Raw genomic sequence first — 23541 nt, forward strand, 5'->3', positions numbered from 1 at the left:
GCTCCGGCTCTGTGGCTCGCATGAAGTTGTGGAGGAGACAAGTCGCCTTCACACACTTCTCTGTGACTTCAGGATGGACTTCCAGGCGTCGCAGAAACATCCTCCACTGTGAAGTCCAGATCCCAAAGGCGTCTTCAACAACCAGCCGTGCCTGAGAGAGGAGGTAGTTGAAGACCCGCTCTTCTATGGGGAGGCGCCCTCGTCCAGGGAAGGATCTCATCATGTCTTTTTGCAGCAGGAATGCTTCATCTGCTACAAAAACATGGGGCTGTAGGCCTCCGTCTTCAGCCATAGGCCGGTTCTGGTCAGGGGGCAGCTGGAGAGTGCCTTCACGCAGTGAATTAGCTATGTATGTTTTACAATACACTCTGTTATTACTTATATGATTAATTACTGACCGAAGAGAGATGGACAGCCGCTCAGCAGCTGGAATTGAGCGCCTATAGTTTGTGTCCTGGTACACATACACAGCGGCGCCATCTTGGATTTCAAAGTGATATTACTCAAATTGTAATACAAAGTAACTTATTAATCCTTGAAATTACTAAAGTAAGAGTAAACACTTATTTGGGGAACCTTCATTCAAGTAAGAGTTGTTTTAAGAGAAACTGTCAACGTAACATTTGATTTATAATTTGAAGACTGATAATCTGATAATTTAAAAGGATAGACCAAAAAGGTGAAAAACAATATTTCATATTGCTTTTGTCTGATGATAAATACACAGTGAGGAGAGGAAGCAAAACTTTTACTCAAGTTAGAGTACTGTTACTTCGAGTAAAAGTAAACGTGAGTGAGTACAACTCAGGTCTGATTGTGTTTAAACATGTCACGTGACTTTGAGAGTCTAAATAATTCAGATCCCTTCAGCAGACAAAGCCCACTGTGTTGTTACAGTCATATATCCCACTCCCTGAACTTAGATCAACCTTCAAAGTTTTGTCCCTGACAAACCTCCCATTTCACTGTGAACATGTTACATTTCAGGGACTGACAATATACATTTTGCAGATGACAGTTTGAGTTGAATAATGAAGTCTTTGTGGAGCTGACGTACAGATGCACTGTTGGTATTGGATACTACCTGAACAAAATGACTGAAATGACTTCCCAAAGCAGGGGCCCTCAAAAGTTGTCAATATAACACACAGATACAAATGAGTTTGAAATCAACTTTATACAATTTGAATATTTAGATATGTATAATAAAGCACACCTCAGATGGGCCGTATCAGGCCACTACAAACGGGAGAATCATTTCGTGGATTGGGAAAACTCATAAATAATTGGAACAGAAGGACATAAGTGCAAATGCTGGATACGGGAAGCAGCAGCATCAGGAAACGAGGCACAACAATGAACAGAGCCAAAGGAGCTTTCATGCTCTCACTTGTCTGGGACACATGAGCTGATCAGTGACACATCACAGCGGTCAGATGATGTCTCAGACATGTCTTTACAAACAAACAAAGGTATATTTAAAAGAAGACATGATGTTTCACCAAAGGATTGGTGAATATTCATGTTAACACACATATTAACCCATTTATGGATTTTGTTTTATCTTCAGCACCAGGCAGATGTGATCCAGCAGAAAGAGAGGAGGGGGAGCAGCTTTCAAAGTGACACAAACACACAATATATTGTACAGTATAAAATGAGTTTATTGACATATTTGAAGTATTAAACATGTATTAAAGTGAATTGATGTGTGAGTTCTTGTTCCAGAGAGTGTGGACAGTGGAGACATGGAGTGGAGGAGGAGGATGTTCTCATGCTCTCAGATAAACTACAGGTCTGACATCACTGCATTCTTATGTGCTCGCCTCGCCACAGATCTGACCTGTAACTTGGCCTGGTGTCCACTTGCGGTCTCTGCTGGACAAATCTTAAACTCTTAAGCCAAATTATCATACAACATGGTTTGCTGAGGCAATCTTGAAGAAGGAAGCCAGTTTAAAAAAAACAAACAAATAAACCTAAGACTATTTCGTCACGATTGTACACAACAAGCAATAGATCAACTAACAAACTAGAGTTTAAAAAGTAGATAAGTAAAAATATACTTATTTTCACAAGTTTGTTTATATTTTTTGTATTGTGCCATTTTTATGAAAGGAACACACATTACACTTGATGAAAATAATGGACCATTAAAATATCTGTTAATTAATTGCATTCATGTTTATTTACATTTTAGTAAAAATACTATACGTAAGGACAAAGACTTTTTATGTACAGATTTCAGTTTGATTTTATTCATGTATTGATCTTCCCTGCCAAAGTTGAATAAGTGAATGTGTTTTGAGAAAACTGTTACAGCAAAGATCAAATTGTGCATTAAAGAAAAACAGCCACCTCTAGGTACAGATCAAGAGGCCACAATATTAGGTACACTCGTTCTGCTACTTATAATACGTTGTAATATTTCCCGTTAAAACCATTTGATCAGTTGAATCTAAAAGTGTGGCCATCAAGTGTTGAGTATGTAATCCATGAGGAAACATTTACAGGAATGATTTTTTTTGACAATTCAAAGGAAATAATGAAAAACACACCAGGAATGAATCAGATGAAGGTGTGGTGGAAATAAACACGTCCTATTTGTAGATTACATGAACCGTTAGAATAAATACTCTAAATAACTAGGACAAATTCATCTATTTCACAAGGCAGTTATGCACGAATATGTTTGTATTTAGTGATGTCATATCCAAACCCCTGCCGAGAAACAACAAAACAAAACTTAGAGTTATTTAGTTAAGACTTACTTACTTACTTAGACTTAACTTCAGTTGATCATAATTTTACATTTTGTTCATTGCAAACTGCAGTAGCATGCGGTGACTTTTATGGATGGGCAAAGCAGACTTGGGGTGTTGAATATTGAGTGGATAACACAAAAGTGAAATAAATATCTAACATGCAAAGACCCTGGTTTCCCACGTGGAGGGCAAACGCCGGTCCAACTGCGGTAAACTCCCATACCTGATGTGGGTGCTGAATGGATTATATAAACTCATTTCACGACCAATTAATTGCTGAAATTAGCATTCTATGTTGTTAAATGTCTGCCTGTATTTCTAACTAACATCTAATCATCGGAAACATGAACAGAGCCTTAGCTACAAACACAGACTTGTCTCTAAAAGATAGTTTTTAAGTCTGTTTGTGCAAACTTGGCGCTGCTGTTGCTTCTCTTCTCTGCACATGCTCAGTTAGGGCAGAACCTGCAAACATCCTTGATTCCCACAGGTTTATTCAGCGTGGTTTGAGCACAGATCCATGGGTTTGTCCTCAGAGCACATGTGCAGAGCTCTAAAAGAAGCTGCTGTCCGCTCTGGTTCTAAAAGCTCATGTCAGCGAGCGGAGCATGAACGGGCTCTGAACACGCCCACAGACTGAGCAGCTGTGAGAGAAGAACCAAGCTTCCTGCAGTACTGCCCAGCGGCCTGTAGAGGACACTAAAAGACACTGTGACTTCAGCCAAGCTTCAGCAGCAGAAGTCAGAATCAGAAAAGGTTTTTTGCCATTGTCAATGAACAGAATTCACAAACATAGGAACTTGCTTTGGTGATTCTGTGCAACATATATAAGTCAAAAAGTAAAAACAAGAAAAATCTGCTTTAGGGGAAATAAGAGTGAGGGGAGAACGGACTTATTTGGTGTCTTTTAGAAAAATGTATATATAGTGTATATATATATACACTGTAATTTTAGATTTTTTTGGTCAATCACTGCTTGCCTTGATTGCCCTGACTGCACTACACTGTTGCTAGGTAACAGTTGTGGAAGTACCTCTACCTATTATTAGTCACATCCTGGTCATACCTGCTGCCTATTTCCAACCTGGAAGTACATTATAAACTTCGCCAAAATTGTGAAACTGGAGAAAAATAGAAAAAATAATAATTGTAAAATCTTAAATGTAATCATGTTCACTACGTTTTAATGGAAACTCATGGAGGTAAAGTTAGCATTATAATTCCCTTCAGTAATGGGTGTCACTGTGAGTACTTTTTACAGTAGAAAGTCTGCATCTTCAGTATGTTGTTGTTGTTGTTGTTGTTGTTTTATGGCGGCTGGCATCCAAGTGCATCTTCAGTATGTACCCCTTGTATCGATACCTCGGCGATGTGGCGTATGGCGTCATCTTGCGGTAGAAACCGGCTATGGAGCTCATTCAGTGACGTCACAAACCCAAACGTGTGACGTCACGTGAAAGGAGAATAGCTGCATTTCCATTGGCCAGAACGCCGGTGCCTTGCGTCCTGATTGGTCAGCTTGGCCGATTTGCCGTCTTATCATGCAGATGGCGGAGAGCCGGATAGTGGCTGCTAAAGCTAGCCAATATTAGCTTTTTATTCTGAGACAAAACTATTTTACGCCGCTGAAACTGCTCGCGTAGCGGTTCATCTGCGTTTACAATATATTTTGAGGCCATTTGATTCGCAGTTGTAGCGCAGTATCCATTGCACGTTCACTATAGTATTCATTTGTAGCATAGTAGCCCGGTTAGCATCTTTGTTGGAAGTTTAGGCCTTTACTCTGCCTCCGCTCGTCCATTTTAACAATAGCCGCGATACAGTTCCTCCTTCCCCAGTTGTTTTGGGACCTCTACTTGGATTTAACTTTTTTTACAAAACAAGAAAAAAAGAACATGGAGCAAACGGCGGTTCTGTTGAGTTTCATCATCTGAATGCGTTTTGAGAACTCTGGTGGATTTGGGATTTGGCTGGAATTGAAGACATTTTTTGAAACGAGCTCATCACAGAAAACATTAGGGATCACAAAGGAACATGTCCAACGGAGCAGCAGGCAGCGGAGCACTGGCTTGGCTGGTAAGTTCATATGTGGTTATTATAGATTTGTGACTAATATCTGCGCGTGGTTTGAATCGTGGTGCATTGCTTTGTTTACGGTGTTGTTTGAGTCTGTTGTTAAAGGTCCCAGACTCCACACTGTCTGCTGCTGCTGTGTGTGTCCCATTCATTCCTCCACCGCAGCCGCTCGAGCCTGTTACAGGACAATACAGGATTAACTCAAACATGCAGGAATTAATTAAAATATAACTGAGTAAACGAATGATGAGGAATCATTGTTGTGACGAGGCTAAAGCTCAATAAAGGGCACATATTATGCTAAATTGACTTTTTGAGCTTTTAACCATTATCAAAAGCATACCTGGAGTAGCATGTAGCTTATTTAACTTATATCATGCTTCACAAGTTTGAGTCCTGGTTAGAAAGTCCCCTCCCACCTGTCCCCTTTAAGTCTTAAATTGTTTTAGGAATGCTGTTTATCTTAGTACCAATCGTTTTTATTTTTTTGTAGCGCCCCAACTTGGTGCTGAGTTTTAGCTTTAATATTTACTAGAAAAGTTATGGCAACACTTTGTACCTATTTGTTACATGTTATCATCGTGGACTGAATGACATCACATCCCCTTTAACACCAAATTTCATCTGTGTCTTCTGTGTTATTGAATATTTATTGTGATTCTAATACAGGCCGCAAGATTAATCGTAATTTGATTGGTTGCAGTTTGCCATAACTTCCTCTACAATCCAGAAAATAGCCTCTTATTCTGCTTAAAAACTGCTAACTCTGAAATACAGTTTGTAAGTTCAGATTTCAGTGTGTATATATATTTTAAAATCAATCCTGGACACATTTAGAACCTAAACTATAAACCAAAAAAATAATAATCGTTATGATTTTAGAAGCAGAATTTAGGCTGTTTAGTTCAATCTATAGTCTAAAAAAAAATAGACTTAAATGCGAACCTGACTTGATTTTGTCTTTCAGAAAGTCAATTTGTTAAAGCCGGTCACAAGTTTGAGGAATAATAACATGGGAATGAGAGAAAATGAAATATTTCACTGTTGTTTAAGTCTCAATAATCATGAATAATCATTTAAATCGTGATGTTTTATCTCAATAATTGTAGCACTAAAATGTTATATTGTGACATCTCTAAACTGAACATAAATCTAGTCACAGTTGCAAATCCGTCAGCTCTAGTATGTTCCATGTTTGAGTCAGCCAAAGACACATTTTGTAGTTGGGGTAATAATTTTGGTAATACTCTAAAATAAAATGATACATTCTAATATTAATCATCCCCGCAAGACACAATTTTAAACAATTTATCACTTATTTAAAGATTGTTGGGGAAAATGCATCTGTCACCCTCTGGAGTCGCTCAAAACGCATTTGTTCTGGAACATTTTGAACCCCAGAAGAAGACTACACCAACTGCAGCAAAATAAAATTCTTCCACGTTTTCAATTGACTGTTTTATGGCCAACAGGAAGCGGCCAATGGCAGAGGGGACAGCGGCAAGATGGAGGCCACCAAGAAGGACAAGTCGAGCAAACTGTCTGTGGAGCGAGTGTACCAGAAGAAGACCCAGCTGGAGCACATCCTCCTGCGTCCAGACACGTACGTGGGCAGCGTGGAGCCCGTCACTCAGGTGAGAACGCCAACAGCCACGTTTTGATTGATCATTTGGGAGCAGATTGGTACAAACCCGTCTCCGCTGTCTGAACTGTCTGGCTTGGCTTTCGGCTCCTGGGACCCGTTTGAGTGAGACAAAAGCAGCTGTTAACAGAAAATAATAATTCCTCAACATGCTCAGCAAAAGAAAGCTCCTGCATGTTATCATCAGCTGCTTCCTGTTTATTGCACTCGTGTCGAGCTCAAAAATATTCGATCCAGTGCATAATGCAGCAAACATCAGCCAAAGCCAACGCATCACATAAACAGACGTTAAGTGCGCTTTAGAGGCTTTACAGAGAAGTGAAATAAATGCAGAAAGAGCTGAGGATGAACCTGAAGTAGTTTCCTGTTTACTCTAGCTTTACACATGTCTCACAGACACACAAACTTGGAAATACTAAATACATTTTTATGAATTGCTGCAATCTGCCTTAAAACTGCCGTAAGATGTGGTTATTCATGGGTTATTTGTGGGATGTCAGTTGGTCTCGTAGCAGAGCTCCGGCCTCAGAGCCAGGCCCTAAGCATGGAGACACACTCAGAACTGTTCTAAATCGCTCTAAAGAAAATCAGTTTGGGGGCCCAGTCAAAATGTGGCTGATGTTACAAGAAATGAACAGTATTTCTTGTTGTTCCCCTTCACTTTGCACACTGCCACTTTTATAATACCCTACTTTTCGGACTTTAAGCTGCTACTTTTCCCCCTCGCTTTGAACCCTGCGGCTGATACAACGGTGCGTCTAATTTATAGATTTTACTGGCTAATGGCCACCTGGGGGCACTCTAGCAGGAAGCGCAAGCATTTGACACACTGTAGAAGGAGGCGTCAGTGGAAGCACATTGTGTTTCTGTATTTTAAGCGTCAAAGCGCTGTATGTTTTATTAAAATCAGACTCATATTCACTGAGAAATGAGTTAAATGAGGAAGTGAATCTAGACGCTGCGAAATGCAAAGACACGTGCAGCGCGGACATGCAATACACAGCAGTCCTGTCGCATTGAAATCAAACTGGTCAAAAGACAACCTGTGCATCACTACCATGGACCATATTTCTGTGTAAATATCTCATGTTACAACGTAACACTGACTCGGTAAGTACGAGCTCGGGAGCAGATGATCCAGATGTGAAGACACAGACGCTCTCACAGAGTCATCAAGGACGGAAGTTAAACTTCAAAATGCGGTGTGTTTTATTACAATCACACTCATATTCACTGAGCAGTTGGTCTAATTAGTCCTGCTCCGCGGGCCGCAGGTGCACTGCGAGACCCCCGCTTCAAAAGACGCATCACTACCATTTGGAGAATCCCCATTAGAAATGTTTCTCATGAAGTAATTCTGTCAGACTCACAAACTGAAACACTCACCATTGCACTTTTCCAATCATCCCGGCTCAGCTCTGAGCTCGTGGCCCGCTCAGCCCTGGGAACATGTCCATTACAGCTGATGCTCAGTGGTGCTGAGTAAAACTGGGTGTGGAAACTGTAAAAAATATTTGAGACTCAAAAGGATGTCCTCTCCAGAGACACACACTAAAGCACATGACAACTGCTACACTGCGATACACTGCGATACACTGCGATACACTGCGATACACTGCGATACACTGCGATACACTGCGATACACTGCGATACACTGTGATACACTGCGATACACTGCGATACACTGCGATACACTGCGATACACTGCGATACACTGCGATACACTGCGATACACTGTGATACACTGTGATACACTGCGATACACTGCGATACACGACAGTAAAACGATGGATACAAACGCAGAGGAAGGATACAAACACAGAGTACACAGTTTATCGTTAACTTTCTGTGCATTTAAAGCTTTTTATCTGCCCTATTGCACCTCATCTCATAAATGATGCTCCCACAGTTTGGACGTGCGCGGAGCTCTGATAGTTTGGTTGTTTTATTCTGGACAGGAGGAAACCGCTGATGCTACCTGCGCTAGTAAAGTGTGTGGTCTTTTTCGCCATGATGGTTTAGTCTTTGCTCCCGGGGGGTCATTCTGATGTTACTACACTCTTTAGATGTCTATGGTCTGCATTTTATGTCTCAGGTTTATAAATGGTCTAAACTTAATAGTACGCAGCATGTTTACAGAGGACACAGCGGTGTTCAGTCTCCTGCTGCAGAAACATTCGACTTTTACCTGCGTCTGATGCTCTGTGGACGTCACGTTTAGTCCCTGCTTGGCTCCACTTGGCCCAGGGGGGAACAGGGTACTAAAAAGTACCTGTTCTCAGGAGAAATGCACTGAAGCATTTGCATGTGTTTGCGAGCCGTTTGGGAGGAGGCTCCAGGTGTGAAAAGCACTATTGATACTATTGATACTAATAAATAATAAAGGATTATTTTATCTTATCTTATGATTTATTTCTACAGAAAATAACATGATAAACTAAAACATTGACACAATAACTCTAATGCAGGATAATTAACCATATTGTAAATAAAACACAAGCTGCAAGAATTAAATGAAATGCAAAACATCGATTGGCCAATGGGGACAATAAAGTGTACCTCACCCTTACTTGAATAACACGGTGAAACACACGTTGTGAGTATCTTGTCATTGCGATGGAGTCTACAGCTTAAATACTGATTGTTTTTCTCTGAGCATCATAAACCCTCACCAGACTGGTTCTCATAATTTCTGCGTCAAATAGTTTTACAACGAACGCATGGCTCCTTTAGCATAGCATTCACTTTAACCAATGGCCTCATTTATGGTCTTTTTTCACTCTATCACCTAAATATTGCTCTGAAGATGGAGCTGTACTTTAGACCAATAGTAGGAATTATTTCAAGTCTGAAAACATAAAAGGCCAAAGCCAAAATGACCAAAAGCATTATTAAAAAGGAATTAACGCTATTGATGATTACTGAGTAATCATTATGATTTAAATATCAGCACAAATAATAATGCTGTTCATTGGCCATTTATTGACTGATAAATCTATATAGTAATAATAGACTTAGACTTGCCTTGTTCAAATGTGTTGCTTGAGAGACCTGAGGGACACTGGTCTGATGATTTAAAAGTCCTTTATTCGTACATGGGACGCCAACATGTCTTTGCCAGGGCATTACATTGTAATGTAAGCATTGTAATGTCATTACATCATTGATAAGAATAATACCAATGCAGTGTATCTTCCTCCTTGCTCGCTCGCGCTCTCTCTACCCGTTTTCTAAATCTTTATAGTGATTATAGTGTTTACCACAGCAGGCTCAGACTCTGCAATTACCATGTGTTAAAAATGACATATGTTTCTTCTTTCTTTTGCAGCAAATGTGGGTGTTTGATGAAGAAATCGGAATGAACCAGAGGGAGATCACCTATGTCCCCGGCCTGTACAAAATCTTTGATGAAATTCTTGGTGAGTGAGTGCACAGTGTTCATCTCCTGCGACCGCCTCGTCCGCTCAGTCCATCCACAGCGCCATTTGTCATCCGAGCTCATCCTCAGCTTATTATTCTGTTAGGGATGAGAGCTTTAGCGCTAACGTGGCTCTGTCTTCACTCAAATCTGTCCGAGCTGCATTATTTATGTTTAATGGGAATGGTTCTTAGATGCAGCGTCGGCTCATACCGGTGCTCCAAAGTATCATCAAGAAGACCGTCTGTCGCACGCACTGTACGCCTGAGGTTTAAATGAAATATGGTTACAATGAAGAGAACGCAAACGTCTGACAGAAATGAATTTAAACAGTTTCACCATTACTTTTTTATTTCAGTAACAATCTAAGCAAATGTACTAATTTACAAGAGAATCAATGCTTTAATGAGCCTAATAAATGCTTAATAAATGGATCGTTCCAGCGTTTAGAATGCAGGCGTTCAGTTAAAGGCTGTATGTGTTTTTTCTGGGGAGTCAGTGTTGGCATCCAAACATCACAAAATATGAAAAACCAGGACCTACACTGGTTAGTAACACCAGAGCCGTGATTTAAAAGCATTACCACAAGTAGCACCGTTTTGTGTCGGTTATTACTGTTCGCAACGAAACGAGCTTAAACCTAACGTTATGCTGGACAATAGTGACATTTCAGTTTTGTTTTAACTAAGCGCCACAAATATTGACATTAATTAGTAAACTTAAAGTGCAAAAGTAAGTAATTTTGACTTTATTTGGTGTATTTATACCTGTTGTACTATAAATGATAGTTTTACACCAATCGAGCAGGTACTTGTGGAGAAAACGTTGAAAAAATTGACAGAAAGTGACATCACATTCCAGTCCAAGTCTATGCATAATTTACACAAAATAAACTACTTTTTTGACAAAATAAAGGCGCTCTCATATATTTTCAGTTGTCAAATTTCTTCTGGACCTAAAAAATAAGATATTCTGGGAACATTTTTTATATATTTTTTTAAATATATAAAACTTCACAACATTTTAGTTCAATGAGTCGTCCGAACTGTCAGAGACACTTAAACACCCATTTGTTTGCGCTGTCTACAAACGCCACAATGAATGGTTTTATTTGGTTTCCTCCTTAAAATGAATGTGGTAGAGCGTTTGTATTAGTACCAGACTGCAGGACTCTTAAAAGCTTGTGCGGATGAACGAAAACAATTGACCGATACTTAATAATAGTAATTAACTTGGGAACGGGAGCGGCTGAAGGACCATCATTCCTGTTCAAGAAGAAAAAGCGTTTTATTCATAGTAACAAAAGAGCGCGTAAAGCTGTATTACATTACATTACATTAACTGTTTGTTGGCTCTCCCTGATCTGAATTCTACACTTGTTCCTGTTTGCAGTAAACGCGGCCGACAACAAACAGAGGGACAAGAACATGACTGCCATAAAGATCACCATAGACCCGTGAGTAAAGAGGCGCTGGAGCGACGGGGCCACGCGCTGTTCACCTCCAGACAGCAGCGCGTCCTTCAGGCTCCGAGCTCGCATGTCCAGGCTGCAGGAATGAGGCTATGAGCACCACTGAGTGATTTAAAAAGGATTTAATAGAGTTGGCGGTGCACCGATATGGAAATTCTAGGTTGATGCCAAACGATGGGAAACGCTTGGGCCGATAATCAGCCAATATTTTTTTAAGTTGTTTGGGTATTTTTAACACGTTAAACGCTTTAACAAAACAAATCATGTTTATTCTAACAAGTGTGGAGCCATTTAGAATGGCCAATGGTTAGAAGAACACATAATAATAAAGTAAAATTAGCCTTCACATAGGGCTGTATGTGAAGTGTATAGGGCAATATGGAAACATTTCAATCATTTTTTATTTTTAATAAAAAAAATAAAAATGGCTTTTAATAATTATTTCAAGTTTTTACTGAAAAACACTGTTCGATCCTCCTAAATAATTTACTATTTCACATGACTCGATCTCAATCTGTCCATTAATTGCCCAGCCCTAACTTCACACTTTTCCATTCTGTGAGTTTCTGATCTCACGCGCTCTTCTAATTTAAAACCTTTCGGACTAAAGTTATTTGGAGTAAACATGTCTTAACTGATCATTTTGGAAAGGGGTGGGCAAACTACGGCCCGTGGGCCACATACGGCCCGTTTGTCTTTATAATCTGGCCCGCCAAACATGGCAAGTAATATTTATAAAAAATATATATATATTATTATTATTTTTTTTGCCCTCGGGCATCTGTCTGCACTTGTATCCTTAATTGAGATGACGTGAAATGAATTAAACAATATATTCAATAGTCTATATTTGACAGAAAAGTGATAGTTTATTTAATATTAAATTTCTTTTAACAAAAAAACATTTCACACCAGTGATCGCGGGCTGCGCTACTTGCCTGGATTCGAATATGGCCCTCGGAGGAAAATAATTGCCCCCTGCTGGTCTAGGAGGAAAACTACTCGGATAATGTCGATGTAAAATAACTTCCAAAAAGACATAATCCTCAGATTCTTAAACATTATCAGGAGTCGACCATAAACACTTGAAATTGAAGTTGATCTCAGTTTCGCTTTGTCCCAGTGATTCCAACACCATTTCCATCTGGAACAACGGCAAAGGCATCCCTGTGGTGGAACACAAAGACGAGAAGATGTACGTCCCCGCCCTCATCTTCGGACACCTCCTCACCTCCAGTAACTACGACGACGAGGAGAAAAAAGTCACAGGTATCTCAGAGTTCTCTTACGTCGAGCCGTCCAAACACACACGAGAATGACACTAATTTGATGAAATAATTGTTCTGGTTATTTTTATGTACAGTAGTTTTGATCTAGACTTTATTGTTGCAGTGTATGTGATTCAGTGACTACTTGTTCCAATAAGTATCTTGTTTTGTACTAGATTTAGATTTTTTGTACAGCAAAAGAAAATACATAGGCTTTTTGTAATTAAGAAAAATAATTTGTTAATTTTGTTTAAAGAAATGTTGCGTTTTCCAGGCAGTTAAAGAGATTAAAATGTATACAAAACTTTTATCATCATTTTATATCATTATGGTTTATCTGAGCTTTTAAAATCGTTCTCATTTTGACACAGGTGGAAGAAACGGATACGGCGCCAAACTGTGCAACATATTCAGCAACAAGTTCACAGTGGAAACGGCCTGCAAAGAATACAGGCACAGCTTCAAACAGGTGAGGCCCTCCACGCCATCCGAAGTGTCTGTGCACCGTGTGTGATGCCCCGCTCTGCTCTGAGAATGCTCAGTGTGACCTGCTGTTTCGTAGGGCTCTGACATGCGCTCGTGGATAAGGTAGGCTCTGCTCCACCGTGCACCGGGCACAGGGTGGCACATACTGGGTGAAATGTGTAAATGGAGGACGTTTTCACAGTCTTTGGCCTTTTCACGCTACTTTGGGTTAAAAGAAAGCACTGTTAAATAATGTGGCGTTAGTGTGCCGCCTCACAGTCTGTTGTTGGAGGTTTTATCTATCTTTTTCAAACTGTTTTTTTCTGACGGAACAAGGAGGTTTTTGTTTTTGACACCTTTTTCTGTGTTTTTTGTTAAATAGTTCCACAATGCGACCTTTCTGTATTGTTGTCCGGGTTAAAGTCTTCAACCCTTTGACTGAAAATGATCATCGTTCAACCTCTTTTTGTGTTTGGAGTGATTACGAAATGATTGCTATTACTTTTCACATCTGTACTCAGCAGAACCCAAAGTGTCTCTTACTTACACTTAGTTTACCCTGTTAAGTGTATTAAAATCTCTTAAAAACTACTGTTAAAACAACTTCAAACCCTTTTCAAATATTTCATCTAGATCTTTTCACAACATTTTCACATTATATATAAAACTAAACTAATGTTGGTCCAATGGCATTGGACTTGCACACATGAAATTCCCTTGAAACCTCTTGCTCCAACAGTCTAGAATCTTCTTTATATGCTGTAACATGTGAGTACAACATGCGCCTTTTAATCACAGGGTCGCTGGTTCAAATCCCGTCTATGGCACTTTGAGATCACTTTACGCAGTCACTGTCTCGTTTCATAGGTCTTCAACCCATTTAAAGCCTCAGACTCTTTTGCGCTTCTGTTCTTCTTATCCCAGACGTGGCAGAACAACATGACCAAGACTTCAGATCCTAAGATCAAGTTCTTCGACGCGGAGGACTTCACCTGCGTGACCTTCCAGCCCGACCTGTCCAAGTTTAAGATGGAGAAGCTGGACAAGGACATAGTGGCCCTGCTCACGCGCAGAGCTTATGACATCGCCGGCTCCTGCAAAGGCGTCAGAGTCTCGCTCAACGGCAAAAAACTACCCGTGAGTAGTAAACACACCACAGAATCGGACCACGGTACATTTTAGAATTACTCGAAAGTCTTCTTAGATGGAGTGCTTTTTACTTAGTATTTACATTTACAGACCATTCCATCTCAATGTTAGGCTTTAGTCAGTTGCACATCAAATATCCATTGTTTAACTTCTCTTTCTCCTCGATCAGGTGACCAGTTTCCGCAACTACGTGGACCTGTACGTGAAGGACAAAGTGGATGAGACGGGCGTGGCTCTGAAGGTGGTGAACGAAGCCGTGAACGAACGCTGGGACGTCTGCCTCACCATGAGCGAGAAGGGCTTTCAGCAGATCAGCTTCGTCAACAGCATCGCCACCACAAAGGTACCGCACCTCACCGACACAGACTGAATAAAGTCGCCCTGAACTGTCCCAGAGCTGCGGTTTGGGTCAGGGTCCAGTCCTGGATACGGTCGCAACCCTAGACCTTTAAAATATGTCAGTTTGTTGACTCTTCTGTTAAAAAGGTGGGAAGGAAATTAGCGGTTTAATCTGTAGATTAAATGAAAAACTATTGTTGGTTCGACGTTCATGGAAGTATTTGTCCAATAAAACTTAAAAATCTAGATTTTGTTTGTCATAATCTCCTAATTGGATGAACACACAATGTAAAATCCAATAGTAAATGTGTCTGAGTGGTTTTCAATTGCCAAAACAACCATGATTTTTTCATGTTCTGAGGTTAATCCCAGTTCCTAAATTGCAGTCACATCATGCTCCTCTTCACGGTTCCCTTTTTTCTGGAATTTAGAATGTTTTGAATTACGTATTTAGGGAAAACGACAACCTAAAGGCAACATTTGGTCATATTTCCACTCAGATCCTGACTAGATTTAATATTTTTGACTTGCATGTTGTCATTTTTCCACAACTAACGAATCTTTCTCATTATTTCAGGGAGGCAGACACACTGACTATGTGGTGGATCAGATAGTATCCAAACTCATCGAGGTGGTGAAGAAGAAGAACAAGGCCGGAGTATCTGTCAAACCATTCCAGGTACTGCACACGTTCTGTAAGACGAGCCCGTTTGTATCGGGGTTCGTGTGTACAAACCTGACTGTGATTCTCCTGCAGGTGAAGAACCACATCTGGGTGTTTGTGAACTGCCTGATCGAGAACCCCACATTTGACTCCCAAACCAAGGAGAACATGACCCTGCAGATGAAGAGCTTTGGATCCAAGTGCCTTCTCTCTGAAAAGTTTATCCGCGCCGTAAGGAACTCATCTTTTCTTGCAATTCATCTCAATCTTAAACGTACTTGTGGACAGTAGGAGGTTTATCAATGACATGTTTAGGTGCTTAGTTGTGTTCAAACGTGGTCCTCAAAGTGTTGTTGCTTCTCATAAGTTGGCTTTGTTTGCTTCCTCCAGGCGACTAACTGTGGGATAGTGGAGAGCATTCTGAACTGGGTGAAGTTCAAAGCGCAGACGCAGCTGAATAAGAAGTGTTCGTCGGTGAAGCACAGCAAGATCAAGGGAATCCCCAAACTGGACGACGCCAACGACGCCGGTATGTACTGCCCTCTAGTGGCCAGCTTTATGTACTGATTTGCAGCTTTCCAAGAAGCCCTCTCAAAACGCTTCAGCACAAACAAAGCTGCGTAAAACGTAATAGGTCATAGCTCAATGAGAAAGTACGTTTTTCATGTCAGCTCATATGTTCGAAACTGCAAAAGATGGAGACTTACCATTTACTGGCCCTGGAATTGGAGTCTTCAAGCTTTCAAAAGAGCCATGGCTTGTCCAGCTGCGTATTACAAATTCTTGGAGGATAATTTTCTCTGGTTGGTCTTAAAAGTAAACTTTAGAGTAATTTAGAGTTCTAGATTTTCTACTATAACGTTAAAAGCATATAATTGTGTAAGTATTTTTCTATTAAAAGTGCTCAGTTTGGCTGTCCTGGTCTGAGCTCAGTTTAGTCCTGACGTAGACTTTGTTTGTTTCTGGTTTTGTCTTAGTCTTTTCCAGGTTTAGTCCCAGTTAAGTGATGTGTGTGTTAACCTCCCATGTTCAATAGCCTTTCTCTAGTTATTTAAAGTGCTGCTTCTGAATATATTTGCTCATGTCCTAATGATTGTCGTCTGTTGTTTCAGGAGGAAAGCACTCGTCTGACTGCACCCTGATCCTGACTGAGGGAGACTCAGCCAAGACCCTGGCTGTGTCTGGGCTGGCAGTGATTGGACGAGATCGATACGGAGTGTTTCCGCTAAGAGGGAAGATCCTGAACGTCAGAGAGGCCACACACAAACAGGTGGGAAAGCAGGGATTTATGTCATAACTAATACTTATAATAAGACAGTTATTGGTAGGCTGGATGGAAGTGTTTTTCTGTTTTGTTGAGGAAAAATACCAGATTATTGAAAAAAATCATTGGAAATAAGGCTACCCCAAATAAATCTGTTTGCTGTAACCTGGCCCAACATTTTTCAAGTGGGTCGGTCGGTCGGTAGGTAAATTCTTATTATTTTTACTTTGAAGGCAAAAAAAAAAAATTTCAACAGTCCAGGGGTCAGGCTTCAACAGTCAATGACGGAAAACGTCTCGATCAGATCGTCTCGTTATCCTTTATTTTGGTAGCAAAGGCGAGCGGGGGGAACACGCAGGGACACGGGCGCCGCCATGTTTGTTGTGATGACGCTGCTGGGCGTGTTTCACTCCCAGAATGCAATGCGTAAGTCAAATTTTAATGAAGCCACACCATGACTCAGAATGATATGAGTGGGGGGGGGGCAGGGCAGTGGTGCCTACAGAGCCAAATCAACATGTTAAAAACAATATATGTTCCCTCCTGCATGGTCTGTTTCATACAGAAGCATATGGAAGACCGAAAATGAAGACGCATGTGCGTCTTCATTTTCGGTCTTCGGACAAAAGATAGGTTTACCAGCGCTATAAAATTGTACTACACGGCGCTCTAGGAAAGACCAGTCGGTGAGTCAGCGAAATATTTGAAAAATAAAAATTTGGCGTTTTTTTTTTAACAAAATGCTGATATTTTTTTTTCAGTTGGCTAGTTTTTTTTTAGGGTTACGGCAAACAGACCTATTATTTTGCTCAGCCTAATTAATTGATATTTAAGGTCGTAATTGAAATCTGTCAAAAGTTAACAGAGGAAGATTACACTAATCCAAATGACTTTTCAATCTTGAGAGTTTCGTATTTTAGAATACATTGAAACACAGAATTTTACCTTGACTATTGTTCCCTTTGCTCTAACTCCTCTTGAACTGATCCAAAACATGAATATATGTGTGGATATAAAACTAAATTATAAACAATGTATATTAAACATCCATAAGATTTAATCCATTATGAATTTATACAGTTTAAGTATTACTATTTTAGCCTGCCAGATTAATTCTTGAGATATTTGTTTCATAAACTCTTGACCAATCACAGTTTGGGCAGAAGTCAAAAGAACAAACTTAAACAAACAATGCGGCATGTGCTTTGGCCTATTTTAGCACATTTACGGACTATTTTGTTTAAAAATATGCACATAGAAGCGCTTTGTGTATTTGGGGACGAGGAAGAACTGACTGACTGGATTTAACCCTCATGCTACCCTCACAGTGGGTTTTTTGTGACGTTTTGACCAATCGGATTCAAATATTTGTCATGACGTTACACCCTTTCCTGACTGCTTGTGCCTGTCCAGGTTGATATTGTGTAGAGCTCAATTCAGAGTGATGCACACATCCAGGTTCATTTTAGCGCGAAAATCCCTTATGAATACATTTTAAAAGAGTTCATTTTGATTTTTGCTTTAGTGTCTATCAAATTCAGAACATAATTGAAACATTTTTGTAAATGACTGGAGGAATATGTTTATGTAGCTACAGGACACTGGACACGAGACATTTATCTCCTGAATAAATATGTACAGAGACATCGAGTAGTTCTGAGCTGCTTGTAATTTCATCCTTCAAACAGATTATGGAAAACGCTGAGATCAACAGCATCATCAAAATTGTGGGTCTGCAGTACAAAAAGAGTTACGACGACGCAGAGTCGCTACGCTCTCTGCGCTACGGCAAGATCATGATCATGACCGATCAGGTGAGCCAGGAATTTAAATACTTTATGTTTTTCTTTCCATTAGAATTTCTGACTGTTTTGTGCCTCTGCTCTCCCAGGACCAGGACGGCTCTCATATCAAAGGGCTGCTCATCAACTTCTTCCACCACAACTGGCCCTCTCTGCTCAAGCACACATTCCTGGAGGAGTTCATCACGCCCATCGTCAAAGTAGGCCACGTACCTTCAGTAACTCGCTCTGATATTACTACCACACTAAGCCTGACTGTGTTTTAGGTGAACAAGAATAAGCAGGAGCTGTCCTTCTACAGCATCCCAGAGTTTGACGAGTGGAAGAAACACACAGAGAACTTCAAAACGTGGCATATAAAGTACTACAAAGGTCTGAGCAGTAACATTCACAAAGTTGGTCAATTATATTTCAATATGATACATGAATACTGATAATATCAATATGGCAGTACTGATGATAATAATCATTTACCAAATAACAAATGTATTATTAAAACCTTTTTAGCTCAACCTTCACATTCTGTTAGTGAAATGCCAGTTTTTAAACTACCAAAACTGTGTGACCTACATGAAAAAGTTTGCTTTCTCCAAATAAGTGGCAAACTGTTGTGCTGACTCCATTTGATTTTGTGAAATATTCCAAAAGGTATTCATAGGACTTAGGATTGCCACAATTTAAGGTGTTGTACCTGATTTTTACTGTTTTTAAAATAACAGCAAAGCGTTTATAAGCGCTTTTACGCTCAGAGCCCAGAGCTGAGTTTGCCGCCGCGGTAAAGCTAACAAACATTAGCATGCTAACAGAATAAAGCTTTATATGCAGACAACTGTCCTGGGGCCAGAGAGATTTAACTACCTAAAAAATATCAAGCACACTCTACAACACAAGCTTAAATATGTTATTCATTACAGAAAACCCTGCATCATTAAATCTAAATGTGAAAAAATACATCATTTGTGTTTTTATCACAAATACACTTATCAGTTTTCATCAGTCAAAATCTTGTGTTTTACAGAAATAATTGTTTGACTAGTTAAAGACTGTTGCCATATAACATCTTTCAAACCCTTTTTGTGACTGTAAATATGTGTGTCGCTGTTTTAGGTTTGGGTACAAGTACAAGCAAGGAAGCAAAGGAATACTTCGCCGACATGGAGAGACACCGCATCTCATTCAAATACAGTGGAGCAGAGGACGACGCCGCCATTACTCTGGTCAGGACCGTTCACACGACTCTGTTTATCAGTGAAATAACACGACGGACCACAAATGACTTTGAATGTGTGAACCTGTCTGCAGGCCTTCAGTAAGAAGAAGACAGACGACCGGAAAGAATGGCTGACTAACTTCATGGAGGACAGAAGGCAGAGGCGGATGCACGGGCTGCCAGAGGTAACCATGTTCACTAACAGACTTTTGTCAGCTAAGATTTGATTTAAAGTTCACATTTTAAACACGTCCAGGAGAGAAGACGACACTAATACAAGACCCACATTTCAGAACATGTTTGTAGAGGTAGAGGTAGGTCGGAGGTAGGTCGGAATTGTAATCTATCTTGCAGCTTTTGAGGTTTAAAAAATACAATACTTACAATTTGAGACAAATCAATAGAGTCAAGATACACACATTTGACTGCCAATTTCAATACCGAATGATCGTACTTTCTTTATCAAACACTTTGGTCTTATACTAGTTCTAATAAAGTCTTTTTTTAAATTCATATTTTGACAACCCTAAAAATTTATTTCTCATCTATCGTCTCGTAAAATAAGTTTCAAGATTTTTTCTCTGTCAAAAATAAATGAGAAAATATTATTGTTTTTAAGCAACGCTAATAAAAAAGGTTTCGAAAGTGAGCACAGTTTATCTCCTTTTATTGTTGTCAAAAGTACCGAAAATATGATATTAAGTTTTAATACAAAAAAGAGGACTAAATGTGACCTTTGAGCGGGCACATGGTAAAGAAAAATAATAATAATAATAAATAAAGTTATTTTTTGATACAGCTTATAGTCTATTAAAGAGTATTTTTATTATCACTGTGGTATAGAGTCCATTCCTTAATTCCTTATCATTCCTTTATTCCTTATCGAAATAGAGTATGAACTTTTAGAAATGCAACTTTACAACTCCTTTTGAATCATTCTATTCATGTGGGCATAAAAGGTGAAATTGTACCTTTTTAATTTCTAAACCAAAATGTGTTAGTCTGAATCTAATGCATTCACATAAAGTAGTTCTAATCATTGCTTTCCTTCTTTTTGTAGAAATTCTTGTACGGGACCCAAACCAAACACCTGTCCTACAACGACTTCATCAACAAGGAGCTGATTCTGTTTTCCAACTCGGACAACGAAAGGTCCATCCCGTCGTTAGTTGACGGTGTGTGTGTGTGTTCTCCCCAAAGCCGCGTGATGCGTTAAAACGACTCGTGCAAAACCTACCGTCTAAGCACTAAGACTAAGGCTGTGCTCTGGTTTTGCAGGTCTGAAGCCCGGCCAGAGGAAAGTCCTGTTCACCTGCATGAAGAGGAACGACAAACGAGAGGTCAAAGTGGCACAGCTGGCGGGTTCAGTGGCCGAGATGTCTGCGTATCACCACGGAGAGGTGCGCTCTGCTCCCGCCGTCTGCTAAAGGCACATTTGGCTTTGAACACTTTGAGTGAACTCTCACGCTGCCAAAGAAAGACAGAAATATTCAGTCATTTTACAGCCGTTGAGAACAAATTGATAAATGCAATTCTTCTTTTGGGGGTTTCTGTATTTTAAGCACAGTCCAACAGGTCAAACTAAATCAGTTGCAAGCACACAATATATACATGCTTATATTTAAACACATCTATGTATATTTAATAAAAATATATATAAAAAAGACATTCACATTGACTGGGATTACTGAATGTGGAAAGAAAAGCACAATCATTTACAAGTTGAAAAGGTGGACAGCAGACTTTACAATCAGCATCACATTCTAAAAATATTGTTATAAGTTTAAGTTCATGCTCTAAACCAGGGGTGTCCAAACGTTTTTCACCGAGGGCCGCATTTTGAAACTTGTTTGGAGCACAAACAACCCAATCGAATTTGAAAGTGAATCCTTCAAAATTTTGCATTTGACATAGTTTCGATGAGCCTCCACACCTTTAATACTTCTTGGAACACTAATAATAGGTTGTAACATCAAAATGCTTGAATTTGTCAAGTTTTACAGTAAAAAGTACTTCTTTTTGTTGTTTGGACTAAGCTGGAGGGCCGCCAAAAATTAGTCTGAGGGCCGCATTTGGCCCGCGGGCCGTAGTTTGGGCATGCCTGCTCGAAACAGACAAATGAAAGATGACAGTCAATGGAATGTAATATTCAACACAAAATAATAATAGAATTTATTAAACATTACGAGTTCTGGTATAAATTAAATTCATTCTAAAACTATTCAGGACTTAAGCCACATCATGCACAACATGTGATTATTTATATTTAAATTTGTTTCTTGTGTCCTGCAGCAAGCGCTCATGATGACCATTGTGAACTTGGCGCAGAACTTTGTGGGCAGTAACAACGTCAACATCCTGCAGCCTCTGGGTCAGTTCGGTACTCGCATCAACGGAGGAAAAGACGCTGCCAGCCCCCGTTATATCTTCACCATGCTCAGGTAATCCAGCCCCCGTTATATCTTCACCGTGCTCAGGTAATCCAGCCCCCGTTATGGACCTGCTCAGACACAAACACAAACTGGCTTTTTGAGCTTGGCTTGACCATGTAATAATGTATTGTTCCCTCATCAAAAACATACCTGGAGTTGTGTTAGGTTTATTCATTCTTTTTAGATGAATCCTGAAGTCCTCTCCCTCTGAGCATCTCAAAAACACTCTTTTCTTCAGTTTTGTGACTTCATAGGTAGAACTATGAAATCTTGTAGTATTTCAATACAACTGCATGCTGCATGTCGGGAGAAAGCTAGGTTTTTTTAATCCCCTTTGTACTTCCCTCTTCAGCCAGTAGATGGAGCTCTAACTCACTTCCTAACGTGAGAAACCCCCCCTACTAAAAGCCCACAGTACTTCATATTAAACCCATCATAAGTTCTAAAACATGAGAAGCCAAAGCAGAGGTACTTGAGAGCAGGTATAGGGCAATATCAATACAAATAAAGCAACATATTTGTGCTTTAATATTTGTAGACCGTTATCATAAGCAGTTTCCTTATAAACTGTGAATGGGAGTTCAATTTAGTTTTAGTTTTTATCTTTTATTATAGTCATGGGTGTGTCAGATATTAGTAACTACATGTATTTTTATATTTCTCCCTGTGTATGTGTAGGTTCCCTTTTGAGTGATCTGGTTTCCCCGCCCCCTGAAACATGTACAATAGGCTCCTCCCCTCTGGGACCCAGACTGTCCTGGTTAAATCAAAATCAATAAATAAAAGTCTATGAAATGTGTATTGCGCTATTCATACTAAAAGCCTTTCAAACTGCTTTACAAAACAAATAAAAGATCAAATCAAATCAATTTATTTTTGTAAGGCCCAAAATCACAACAACAGTTGCCTCTGAAAGTGCAATGGATTACAATTACAATACTATTTAAAATGACAGTATGATAATAAAAGCATATACAAGCATTTAAAAATGTATTTCTAAGGGCCATTTTTAGATCAAATTCATCCAGCCATAAGCAAAACTAACTTAACCCTTCTGAACCTTGATAAAGCTAATATAATTTGTGTCCTGTCATGTATATATATGTAGATTTCTATCACCATAATTCAACAAACTTGATCAAATATAGTAAAACTGATGGCCAATATAAGCAGTAAAATGATCAAACATGTGAAAGGCCTCGACAGCACGTAATAAGACACGCTTATGTTTTATTCCACAGTCCGCTGGCCAAGCTGCTGTTCCCAGCCGTGGACTCCAACCTGCTCAAGTTCCTGTTTGATGACAACCAAAAGGTGGAGCCGGAGTGGTACATTCCCATCCTGCCTCTGGTTCTGGTGAACGGAGCCGAGGGCATCGGCACCGGCTGGGCCTGCAGGATCCCCAACTACGACACCCGAGAGATCGTCAACAACATCAACAGGATGCTCAACCACCAAGACCCCCTGCCCATGGTAAATGTGACGCTCGTACCACACTGTGCTCGCTGTCATTTCTTTTCTTCTTTTAATAGACACATTTGAATGCTAAATGCCATTAAAACTGGTGGAAGAAAA

The 23541-nt window shown here is 39.8% G+C and overlaps 1 protein-coding gene across 2 annotated transcripts in view; it reads left to right on the forward strand.

Annotated features, from left to right (window-relative positions):
- The first annotated feature begins 4292 nt into the window (after nucleotides 1-4292).
- Nucleotides 4293-23541, forward strand: part of top2b (DNA topoisomerase II beta) — a 29846-nt gene continuing 10597 nt past the window's right edge. For both annotated transcript variants that reach the window (XM_072447350.1, XM_072447348.1), the window contains exons 1-21: nucleotides 4293-4841; nucleotides 6314-6475; nucleotides 9813-9903; nucleotides 11295-11358; nucleotides 12497-12642; nucleotides 13013-13110; nucleotides 14031-14243; nucleotides 14425-14598; nucleotides 15172-15273; nucleotides 15352-15489; nucleotides 15649-15787; nucleotides 16371-16528; nucleotides 18211-18336; nucleotides 18414-18524; nucleotides 18591-18696; nucleotides 19432-19541; nucleotides 19627-19719; nucleotides 20595-20709; nucleotides 20813-20934; nucleotides 21827-21975; nucleotides 23208-23439. In XM_072447350.1, coding sequence (XP_072303451.1) covers nucleotides 4800-4841; nucleotides 6314-6475; nucleotides 9813-9903; nucleotides 11295-11358; nucleotides 12497-12642; nucleotides 13013-13110; nucleotides 14031-14243; nucleotides 14425-14598; nucleotides 15172-15273; nucleotides 15352-15489; nucleotides 15649-15787; nucleotides 16371-16528; nucleotides 18211-18336; nucleotides 18414-18524; nucleotides 18591-18696; nucleotides 19432-19541; nucleotides 19627-19719; nucleotides 20595-20709; nucleotides 20813-20934; nucleotides 21827-21975; nucleotides 23208-23439 — 2691 coding nt within the window. In that variant the 5' untranslated portion in view covers nucleotides 4293-4799. The remainder of the gene's footprint in view (nucleotides 4842-6313; nucleotides 6476-9812; nucleotides 9904-11294; nucleotides 11359-12496; nucleotides 12643-13012; nucleotides 13111-14030; nucleotides 14244-14424; nucleotides 14599-15171; nucleotides 15274-15351; nucleotides 15490-15648; nucleotides 15788-16370; nucleotides 16529-18210; nucleotides 18337-18413; nucleotides 18525-18590; nucleotides 18697-19431; nucleotides 19542-19626; nucleotides 19720-20594; nucleotides 20710-20812; nucleotides 20935-21826; nucleotides 21976-23207; nucleotides 23440-23541) is intronic.

The sequence above is a fragment of the Eucyclogobius newberryi genome, unplaced genomic scaffold (genome assembly GCF_026437365.1).
Source record: "Eucyclogobius newberryi isolate DKJ021-1_F unplaced genomic scaffold, fEucNew1.0.hap1 SCAF_16, whole genome shotgun sequence".
Taxonomy (NCBI): Eukaryota; Metazoa; Chordata; class Actinopteri; order Gobiiformes; family Gobiidae; genus Eucyclogobius; species Eucyclogobius newberryi.